This window comes from Heloderma suspectum, chromosome 3 (assembly GCF_057233095.1).
Source record: "Heloderma suspectum isolate Gila_16-S chromosome 3, 16-S_ref, whole genome shotgun sequence".
In the NCBI taxonomy this organism is placed as follows: Eukaryota; Metazoa; Chordata; class Lepidosauria; order Squamata; family Helodermatidae; genus Heloderma; species Heloderma suspectum.
Window position 1 is genome coordinate 94579165 of NC_139460.1, and position 11961 is coordinate 94591125.

The 11961-nt window shown below is 45.1% G+C and overlaps 1 protein-coding gene across 1 annotated transcript in view; it reads left to right on the forward strand.

The window, feature by feature from the left end:
- MAOB (monoamine oxidase B) overlaps positions 1-10860 on the forward strand; it is an 80970-nt gene extending 70110 nt beyond the window's left edge. Inside the window, exons 12-15 of the mRNA XM_084843859.1 lie at positions 4284-4381; positions 6293-6404; positions 7259-7321; positions 10300-10860. Coding sequence (XP_084699985.1) covers positions 4284-4381; positions 6293-6404; positions 7259-7321; positions 10300-10470 — 444 coding nt within the window. The 3' untranslated portion in view covers positions 10471-10860. The remainder of the gene's footprint in view (positions 1-4283; positions 4382-6292; positions 6405-7258; positions 7322-10299) is intronic.
- The last annotated feature ends 1101 nt before the right edge of the window (positions 10861-11961 follow it).

Here is an 11961-nt window from a genome sequence, read left to right on the forward strand (position 1 = left end):
TTGAAAACTATACTTCTATTAATGCTGCCCAAAATAGCATTTGCCTTTTTTGCAGCCATATCGCCTTGTTGGCTCATACTCAGCTTGTGATTGACAACAATTCCAAGATCCTTCTTGCTAGTAGTATTTTTGAGCCAAGTATCCCCCATCTTGTAACTGTGCATCTGGTTTCTTTTTCCTAGGTGCAGAACTTGGCATTTAACCCTATTAAATGTCATTCTGTTGTTTTCTGCCCAGAGCTCCAGCCTATAAAGATCACTTTGAATTTTGTTTCTGTCTTCCAAGGTATTAGCTATCCCACCCAATTTTGTGTCATCTGCAAATTTGATCAGCATTCCCTGTACCTCTTCCTCCAAGTCATTAATAAAAATATTGAAGAGCACTGGGCCCAGGACTGAGCTCTGCGGTACCCCACTCGTTACCTCTCCCCAGTTTGAGAAGATCCCATTGGTAAGCAGTCTTTGATCCTGTAGCCAACTGTGGATCCACCTGATCGTTGTTTCACCTGGCCCAGTTTGAGCTAGTTTGCGCATCAGGATATGATGGGGCACTTTGTCAAAAGCTTTGCTGAAGTCGAGGTATATTCTATCCACAGCATTCTAGGGATGTACGAAACCACTTACATGTTTCATAAGTGGCATCCGCGGTGTGTGTGGGGGGGAGGCACTCTGTCCCTCCCCCCGGAATCCTCCCCGGCCAGCTCTGCAGAATCTGCACGGAGCTGCCAGCCGGGTGCATCCACAGCTGGACATCCAGCTGCAGCAGTCTGTGGATGCAAATGGCGGCCGGTGTAGCCGCCGCCATTTGCATCCCTTTGCTGAGCCGTGATAGGCTACGTAAATATTTACGTAGCCTATCACGGCAAAGAGCGGGGACGCAAATGGCGTCTGCTGCGCCATTTGCATCCCTGCTTTTGCTGTGTTAGGCTACGTAAATATTTACGTAGCCTATCACAGCTCAGCGAAGGGATGCAAATGGAAGCCGATGTAGCAGCCACCATTTGCGGCCACAGCCCAGCAGCGGCCAGAGCCACCACCACCGGAGCCACTGCCGCCACTGGAGCTGCAGCCAGGTAGGCTCCATTCCGTGGCGTGGTGGGGTGGGTTGCTCCATTCCGCCACGGATTCCGGGGGGGCTAATTCGCTGGAATTCGGCCTCCCTGGGATCCGTGGTGGAGTTCTCTGACATCCCTACAGCATTCCCACAGTCTACAAGGGAGGTTACCTGGTCAAAAAATGAGATCAGTTTCGTCTGGCAGGATTTGTTCTTGACAAATCCATGTTGGCTTCGAGTCATCACGGCATTGTTGTCAAGGTGCTTCAAGATGGATTCCTTTATCATCTGCTCCAGAATTTTCCCAGGGATTGATGTCAGACTGACTGGTTTGTAGATCCCAGCTTCCTCCTTTTTGCCTTTTTTGAAGATAGGGACAACATTAGCCTTCCTCCAGTCATCTGGCACTTCCCCCGTCCTCCATGATTTCTCAAAGAGAATAGACAGTGGTTCTGAGAGTTCTTCTGCCAGTTCCTTTATTACTCTAGGACGCAGTTCATCTGGCCCTGGAGATTTGAACTCATTCAAAGTAATGAGGTGTTCCTTCACCATATGCCTATCAATCTCAAGCTGCAATCCTGCCCCTTCAGCCTGTACTTCGCCTTTGCCAGGGGGGTCATAGACCCTCTTTTGGGAGAAGACTGAGCCAAAGTAGGAATTGAGCACTTCTGCCTTTTCTTTGTCATCTGTTATCATTTTGTCATCCTCACTGAATAGCTGAATCACCATTTCTTTCCACTGTCTTTTACTATGCACATATCTGAAAAAGCCTTTTTGTTGCTTTTAGCACCCCTCGCTAACCTCAGCTTGTTCTCAGCTTTAGTCTTCCTGATCCATCACTGCAATTCTGTGCTACCTTGAAAGAAAGAAAGAAAGAAAGAAAGAAAGAAAGAAAGAAAGAAAGAAAGAGAAATGAAAAAAAAACATTAGGGGCGTCCCCCTTGACCTGCCCTGCCGAACTCCCCTGGCCAACTCCTGTTTGCTCCCCCAGTTTGCTTGCTCTGATCGCTCGCTCTCTGGGAGCTTGCTTGCTTCTATAGTCCCTAGACCAGCTGGAGCAGCTTCCTCTGCTCTGCTCAGCTGAGAGGCAGGAAACATAATACCCCTTGCTTCATAAAATCATCTTTATTGCTTATTAGCTAACCTTCCTAAGGAAATCTGTGCCATTCTGCATTCCCCTCTGACATCAGGGGCTTTGGGAAGGAGGGAAGGGCCCACCCCCTGACTTCACGTACCCCCAGGGGGTGAGCGAGAAGGCAATTAGCCCCTGAGACCACTACTGTTCCTCACCCCTGAGCTAAAAAGGGGTGTCATGCTCATATAGCCTTAGCAAAACTTCCAATTTAAGAATCTGAAGGGTCTGCCAGCCACGGAGAGCATCTGCCAAGCACCAGGCATCTCAAGTTGGCTTCAGATAGACACATATTTCTATATTGAATCCTAAGAGACTTCTAGGTGCTTATACCAGCCTTCCACAAGGTGGGGCCCTCCAGATGTGTTGGACTACATGCTCAGCCATCATAACAAATTACCTTGCTTGCTGGGAATAATGGGAGTTGTAGTCCAATGCCTCTGGAGGCCCCTGGGTTGGGGAACACTGGCTGATATTTGGCTATTTAAAGCACTGCCAGGACAACCATGAGAAGCTTCAGAGCTCATGCATGTCTAAAGATGACTTTCCGACTTTGAGAACCTGTTCTTAAACCTCAGTGCTTGAGGTTACTTGCTGATGAAAGGAGTCTATTCTAACTCTTCCCTTGAGACAAAAACCAGCCTCGGCCATTCCATGGTATGGGAGATTCAGATTCCAAAGTCTGCTGCTAATATTTTTTAAAGGGTTCTGTACACTGACTAGATGCCCCTTGGGCCATGCCAGAGCAGGAGGTGAATGGGATCAATTTTAGCTGTAACTCAGGAGTTTTTTATATGATGTATGTTTTTGATATGTATATGCCTTCCCCCCTCCCTTATTTATTCACTGGGTATTGCTTATGTATGCAAGAAAAAAAATAACATGTTAATAACAGGAAAAGGTTTCTGGATGCTAAGGATAGGGATGTCAGAGAAATCCATTTGCTGGGTGTAGTTTGACGAGTTTTTCTACCCCCCCCCCAATTTCAACCTGGTTTCTGCTGTGGCGCCCAACTGCAGTGAGTTGGGCCAGTTTGCGGATTTTCTGGGCATTTTACACATTTTTTCACAGGTTCTGCAGTTTTGGCTGTAATTTGTGCAGATTGCTCAGAAAATTGTGCAAATTGTGGAACCTGTGGAAAAAATGCGCAAAAGAAGTTCCCAGAGTTTGGGGAAAAGGCTGTAGCTTGGCTCACAAATGCAAATTGAGTCGTAAGTGCCACGGAATTCTGAAAAAAGCAAAAAAGAGCCAGATTTCCCAGTCACAGACATCCCTGACCAAGGACAGCCGGTGACATTAAGCATCAAAGCTGATGTTTCTCTTGTTCTGGCTATGAAACTTGTAAGCTTCCCAGAAGGGTCTAGTCCAGCCTTCCCCAAACTGGCACCTGCCAGATGTGTTGGACTACATTTCCCATCATCCCCAGCCAGCCTGGCCTTTGCCCTTGTTAGCTAGGGTGAATGGGTGATAGGAGCTGCGGTCCAATGCATATGGAGGGTGCTTGGTTGGGGAAAGCTGGTATAGTGATATGGGGGTAACTAGGTATTTTTCACAGCTTTCTTCTACGGACTGTGACTAGGGATGTGCGAATCAGCAAAACTTGAGCTCACTGAAGTTCTCTGAATTCCATCTCGAAGCTATTTCCAACTCAAGTCCATATCTGATTGCGAACTTTGTTTTTTCTTTTTGCATGAACAGCCGTGCGTATTTTGTGCATGTTTTTTTTAAATGTATGTATCAATCATGTACATTTTTGAAAGGTATGCATTCTTCTCTCATTGATTAAAGTGTATTTGTGCACATTTCTTAAGTATGCATTCTTCATGCACATTTTTCAAATATATGCCTGCTGTCGAACACATTTTTGGGGGACCATGATTCACATTGCAAGCTTGGAAATGTACAGATTTCAAACACAGACTATGTCCTTGCCCATGTTCGGTTCAGAAGATGTGAACTGAGTGATCAGAAACAAACTGAAACAAATTTCTCACACATCCCTAACTGTGATGGAAGCTTTAAAGGGGGGGGGGGATTTTCTACAGCTTTCTCTTGTTTTTGCTTTCCTCTTCTTATTTTGATAACTGTGCCTTTGCAGCCAGTCCACTATGAAGAGAAGAACTGGTGTGAGGAGCAGTATTCTGGAGGGTGCTACACAGCCTATTTCCCACCAGGGATAATGACTCAGTTTGGAAGGTATGGTCACAATAAACAAGGATGTCTCATGAAGGAGCTCGGGGGGGGGTGTGTGGAGACAGAAATACGATGGGATAACAATATCAGAAAAGTCGTTCTCTAGTTCAGCCTTTCCCAACCTTGGGTCCCCAGATGTTGCACTACAACTCCTGTCATACCTGGACATTGCCCATGCTGGCTGGGGTTGATGGGAGATGTAGTCCAACATTATCTGGGGACTCAAGTTCGAGATAGCCTGAGGGGGATGGTTTATTCTCCCCAGAAGATAATGAAGGCTGTAAACAGATTCATGTTTTGTTCTTGATTGAGGTCCATGCCTTTAATCAGTTAATTGGTTACATACAGCTCAGTTCTCTGCATGTTCACCGAGAAATAAACCCTACTGTGTTCAATGGGAATTACTCCTGGGAAAGTGTGAATAGGATCACAGTTTTAATTAAACAGATATTTCCACACCTCAGTGCTGAATAAAATGTTGCAGATGTTTAATGAAGATAACGTTCCCCATGCAAAATAATACATTTATAATTTGGAAATATCTTAAGCATATTACCTGAAACAAGAGTTATATGTTTCCTGCTTATACTGATGCCATCAGAAGGAAGCATTCTCTCACATGCAACAGCTTTAATCAACATCCAGTTAAAATCTGTGTTTATGACAGTAAATCGGTATTTTAACAGATGAGATGATAAATGTTCCTGGCCATTCATGTCGGAATTAATTGCTCCAGTACAGAAATGGTGATGTGATCTGGGAGATTTCTGTGCATTGACTTCCATGCTGTATCACATCCCAAGCATGTAGAGAAGTGCTGTGCTGGGCATGGCTTATGCATACAGTGACTTGTGCTATACCACATTTCTGCATGTGATCCCTTGTAAATAATTAGGTCCTGTCTTGTGGGGCAAGAGGGGTTGGGGGACTGCATTCAAGACCTCTCCCCTTAGCAGAGGGTTGACATCATCCGAGCTGACTGCATTTGAACATGTGTTGGGAAAATACAGGCCTTGCACATCACTGTGCGCAGCAGTAAAAAGCCATGCCCTCTGCTGCTCACAGCAGTGTTTTGATCGAGGGCAGTATTGTGTGTGTTTTTAGTGTGTTGATTTGATGGCATGTGATACATCGCTAATTGTTCTCTTTTCTTTGGCTTCCACAACTTAGCCCTTATTAAATAAATGTGAACTGCTAGATTTACACCCATAAGGTAAATGACGTTACGCTAGTGGAACGCAAGTTGCGAAGTCTGTGCGAGGGAAGAATCCAACTAAAGTGCCAGTTAGGAGACTGCCTGCAGATCTGAGGTTCGCAAAGCGGTCTACTAATGCTTGCATGACAGCTTGCACAATGGGAAAAGGCAGAGGAGCTCCACTGGCACAGCAACGTCTTCCACTAATAGTACATCGGCCACAACGTTCTTGAGGCAAAAGTGTTGCAATCTATGGGCCAAACTAGATGTGATGTCAATTGTGTGAATGCAGTTAACATGCATGTCAAAAAAATGTAAAGAGCTGCTGTGTGTAGGAGCCAGTGCAGTTGGGGAGGGAGAGGTGAATCAGTTCTTTAGCCCTTGCTGTGGTCCTGATGAAAACCACTCCCCTGAATTTCTTGCTTGCATCAGAGCCTCCATTGGTGCCAGCAGAAGGTTCCGTTCCAATGTCAATAGCAGCTTTAGGAAGGTGTTGGTGGGGCTATTACACTTTTTAATGTGCACATTAATTGCATTGTGCAATTAGCATCACATTTACTTTGGCCCAAAATATCTGGAGAAAGCTCAAGGAGGCCAGAAACCATCTGTCGCAGGTTACAAAATTCATGTGCTAGAATGATACTGTGAATGCCCTTGCCTAGCTTATGATCAGGGAAATGTGTCCCTCATGCCTTTTATGTTCTGTGCCTGTTTTAAAGGATCATTCGTGAACCAGTTGGGAGGATCTTCTTTGCAGGCACTGAGACAGCTACAGAATGGAGTGGCTACATGGAAGGGGCAGTGCAGGCTGGAGAAAGAGCAGCCAGAGAGGTACAGGGTGTGCTGCACAATGGACATTTAACTAGGTCTTCACAAGGCCAATTGGATTTGTCTGCTAATGTATTCAAAATATTTATAGCTCACCTTTGAACCCTAAAGAACCCTCCCCAAGACAGTTTACAAGAGGCCAAATTAAAATGTATGATCACCGAAACATCCAGTAAAAACAAGCAAACAACAAAAGCTAAATGTCAGCAGCCAAAATCAAAATCGCAGAAGGTGCGGGGAGACTCAGACTAACCCCAGACCATGATGAAATGGAAAAGTCTTAACAATGCACCAGAATACCAATGAAGTGGGGCCCATCTGGCCTCCCATAGGGGGAGTTTCTTGACTTGGGTGCTACCAGGGTTCAGGCCCTGTTCCATCAACAGAACATCTGTTGCCAGTGAGAAGAAGAATGGGGCCTCCGCTGATGGCTGTGTGGTACAAAAGACCATCGAATTGAACAGGAAACCTGAAATTGAACTTTAGGGATGAAGATGGGGCTACGTTATTCTGAACCATTCTCTAGAAAAAGTCCATTTAAAAAAACAGTTCAAACTTTACTTTGCTTGCAGATGTGGGTTTGTTCCTTCCTGTGCCTGTTTATTTGGGGACAGCGTTTCATGTGACTTGATCTGACCTGCTCTGAAATCTTGCACCTTTTTCATAAATTCACATGAGGGGTGCTTTCGTACAATTCTCACTCATTTCAATAAGATGAGTGAAATCTTACCATACCTTTGGTGTAGCATTATTTTCTAAGCTTTTACCTTGGCATTTGGAAATAACTGCTTTAAAGTTGAATGTGAAAGTTGTGTATTGTTTCCTTGAAAAATAAATAAGATTTTTTCCCTTTTTAGATATTGTGCTGTATGGGGAAAATTTCAGAAGAAGAAATCTGGAGGTCAGAACCAGAATCACGTGTAAGTTTGCCATTTTTCTGATGATGATGATTTGATAATGATCATGAAGATGGTTAATATTCAGGTGAAATGAGGCTGCGTTTATCTGATAAAACCATGCATATAGCAACCACCTTGTAAGATACATTGTACATTAGGGTGTGGGCCTGTGGGCCAATTCCAGCCTGCGTGGGCTCCCAATTTGGCCCTCTGGAGTTCCCCAGAAGGCCACACACCCTTTCCCTGACCACTGATCATTGGGTGGTTTCCCGGCTTTTGCGCTTCATCTCCACCTCCCATCCTAAAAGGTTGAAATTCCTTCCCTACCAGCAGTAAGAGCTTTAAGCTACAATATGCTGACCTTTTTGGCATTTGGCCACACTCCATTTTGCCCTTGGCCCCACCCACCACTGCAATGCAGCCCATGAGAGCTTCTCTGAAAGCGAATCCAGCCCTCAGGCTGAAAGAGGTTCAACACCCCTGTTGTACATCATCTGTAACTAACAGCAAACCTGTGCATGGGGACTCACAAGTAAGTCCCATTTAATTCAATGCGGCTTCTTCCCAACTAAGCATGCATAGGATTGCAGCCGATGCCTGAGCCCAGGGTCCACCCGTGACACCATTTTGCTTCAACAAGCAGCCAGCCAGATCACGTTTAAAGCTCATAAGGCAGGAAAATAATCGCCACCCCTTGCTGCTAGCCACAGGCTCATGGGACTCATTATTGCCAGCATCTGGCGGTTGTGGATTGCCCAGTTGAAATCATGTGCTGTATGAAGACGTACTTCCATTTTCCTGTCCAGAACCATCTGGATCAACCTAATGGGAAGACCCCAAGTTCTAGTAATATATGAATGATAGTATTGTATGAATACAAGAATGTCTTCCCTCTCATTCATCCCACTATGTATCTGTGCCACTTCCCCGTGTTTTGGCACACGAGTGTCTAGCAACAGCCTAGTTAGGAGATGGCCAGATGCAAACGCGGCCTCTGCCCCTGCATCTTTAGTTGTTATGTAGAAGAGGGAATTTCAGCATACGGTGCTTGTTGCACGTGCTTTTATCTGTTATCATTCCTTCTGTGAAATGCAATATCCATCGCTTTTGTAAACTGCCTACTACCTAGGGATGGACAAATCAGTCTGCTTCCAAACTGTATCAGTTTTCCATGTGTTCGTTATAAGTCTGTTCCATCCAATTTCTGCATCAGTCTTTTTTTTTTTAAAAGAGGCATGGGAATTTATGTTTATTTTTGTATGCAGTTTCCCCTAAAATATGCATTTTTGTATTTAGTCTTCCCTAAAAGATGCATTGTTGCATTTCGTTCTTCCTCAAATACACATTTTTGTACACAGTTTCCCCTAAAATATGATTTATTTGTATGTACTGTTTGCATTAACTTGAGCACACTCTGGGAGAGAGCGGAGGACAGGAAGGCCTGGCGTGCTATGGTCCATGGGGTCACGAAGAGTCGGACACGACTTAACAACTGAACAACAACAACAACTGTTTACATTGAGAACAATATAACGCAGTTCAGAGAAGTGCACACACTTGAAGGATAACTGGGTTCCAGTAGTGTAGTGGCAAATTCAGAAGTGCAGGGCCCCTTTGTGGCAGTCACAGCCACGCCCCCTCACAGCCACACCCCCTTCTAAGACTGTACAACCTTGTAAGATATACTGCCTTCAGTTGGGATCCAAAAACAGTGCAGCTGAGAGTAAGGCAGCGCTATTTCAACTGGATGTCTGAGAAGAAAATGCAGGGGTGTTAATCTTTTTCACCCACTCACTCACTCACTCAAACACAAACATTTTAGGTTTTCAAATATGGAAGCTTCACCCTCTCAACTCAGTCCTCATGGACAGATCCCTTCTCATTTAAACAGGCCCCTTGCACACTACCTTAGCGCCCCCAACATTACCCATTAGCCTCCCCTAAGCTCCTTCATTATATCTCTCCCATCCCGCAACAGAAACATCCACACACCCAGCTGGATTGAAACACACACACACACACCTTCTTTCTCCTCTCCCCATAACTGATTTTTTTCTGATTCCCTTCCCTCCATCACGGTTTGTTTGCCCAGACACATGCCAGCCTTGTACCAAAAAGTGTAGCTGACAGAGCAGGTTGCATTTGGCGATTCTGCTTACTGTAGAAATTAATGTTCAAGAATTAACCGTGCAATCCAATGGGTGTTTATTATGAATTAAATTTACAGAGATCTTGGGAAGGCAGCTAAGGCTGCAGTCCCACGCACAGTTACCCAATTGGCAATTGAGCACAGTGGGACTGACTTCTGAGTAAACATGCATAGGATTGTGTGATACATCCTAAAAACTGGCACAAACCAGGCACCTGCCCTGCCCCATAAGTAAATAATGGTGGCAGCACCCCCCCCCCTCCTGCTGCTGCTGTGGCCAGCAGGCAGCAGCAGCAGGAACCCTGAATGGGTGGCTGGTGTTGCAGGAGACGAGGGCAGTGCCAGGCACGCAGGCACGGAGCAGGGACGGGGGGGGGAGGGCAAGAGCTGAGGAGGAGAAGTGGGGGTGAGAGGAGGCTGGAGAGCTCCCTCAGGCTCCCTCTCTCGCTCCCTTGCTCCCTTTGTCTGGCCAGCAGCCATCTGCACTCCCTCTGCTCCCTCCTCCTTCCTTAGCAGACTGTGACCCAGCTGGGGGCTGGCTTCAAAAAAAGTGCCAGAGCAAAGCCCTGGTGCGACCCACCACCACTACACTGCTGCTGAGTTCTGCTCTGCATATTATTTTGGGAAGTATTAATTAGATCAGTTCACTGAAAACGCAGACCAAACAAAATGCCCCCACCCGCCTCCTACCTTATCAACAGAACTGTAGGGAAGCAGTAAGACAAGGAGATAACTTCAAAAAACCGAGGCTTCTGTTTAAATATATGTTTTAAGTGCCTTTGAGTTTCTGGTGCTTCATCTGCCAGAAAGCAGTGGGGTTCACACTAATACTAAGTGTTCTTCCATCCAGGATGTCCCAGCCCTGCCAGTCACTACTACCTTCTGGGAAAGGAACTTACCTTCTGTACCTGCACTACTGAAGATGATGGGATTCTCTACTTTCTTTATGTCGGTGGCTGCAGCTGGGCTCTTTGCATGCAGAAAGGGTCTGCTCGTGCGAAACGGGAAATGGATGTGCTAATGTGAAGCTGTATATCTTGACCTGGTTTGTGTACATTCACATCATCATTTTACTCTCACTGAACTTTGATGATTGAAATTCTCGATTATCCCATGTGTTTATCCTAGGAAATGTGGCCTCGTCAAGGGGTCCAAGATGTGCTTCTGGGGCCACTGCACAATTGGTTGCCATTAAAAAACTGGGTTGTCTGGAGCCCAGTGTGTTGACAATTTTTAAAAATTAAATCAGAGTCTAGACAGATCTCACCACAATGGCAGAGCAAAAAGTCATTGCACGATGGGAGAAAAGTAGTTGTGTGCACCTAGCCTTGGCCTCCAAATGTTCTGGGGGACAGATACGTAAGTGAGATGTCACCAGTTAATAAATTCCAGGAATGGAATTTTGGGTCTACATTTTTCAGCAGCATCTTTTGGCTTCCCTTCCAATCCTGAGATTTATAGCAAAAAGGATTACTAAAAAGCTGGAAGAGAGTCTGTTATCTTGGGGGGTTTCACTCCAGGATACAGATTCTAAAACATTTAAGCATGCACAGTGAATATTCATCTACATGCAAGTCCTAGAATGCAAGAGTGTGTACAGGAATGCACCTGTGTATAGTGGCCAGATGGAAAAGAGGAAAGGGCTCCTGCACCTTTAAGTATTGCAAAGAAGAGGGAATGTCAGCAGGTGTTGTTTGCTAGGCAAGCTACAACTGCTGATGTCCCCTCTTCTGTGTAACCCTTAAAGGCCCAGGAGCCCTTTTCTCTTTTCTGTCTGGCTACCACACACTTGAGTATACCCAACAAATGCAAAAACATATGTTAACGACTGAGGGCCAGAACAGACATTACTTTAAATCCATACCTAGGCTAGCAGCTATGTTATTTTTCATTTTTTACTCTACTGTGGGCATAGGCCCGATCCAGATCAGGACCCTAGCATCGAGGGTAGGGGGGCATTTAAGATCTTGGATTGGGCTTGATGTGCCTACTCTACAGTAAAATGACAAAAAGACATCACTGTTAGATACACATTTATTTTGAAGTAATATCTGTTTTGGCCCTGAGGCCTGTGTTGGGTATATTTTATTTATATAGGCATGTCTTAATCAGTCCATTAAAAATAGCCAGGACTAGATTAAAGCATGTGATGAACTCATATACCCATGGCAGGAAGAGAAGGAACTGTGCATCATGGCACAGGAAAACAGCTCCCTACCCATCCACTAACTTTTTAGATTCTAAGGAGATAAACTTGCAAGTTTCTCTCCATAACTATGAGGGCTGGAGAAATGCATTTATTTATTTAGATTTTCAGGATCCCAGTTTCGGAAACAGATACTAAGTTTGATCTATATTTAGTCATACTTAGAGTAGACCCCCTTGAAATTAACAATACGTATCTTAATTATTACTAACTTGTCCTGTTGATTTCGATGGTTCTGCTCTAAGTCTGGATCCAACACACACTGGATTTTGAATGTGCATGATCCCACCATATTGAAAGGCATCT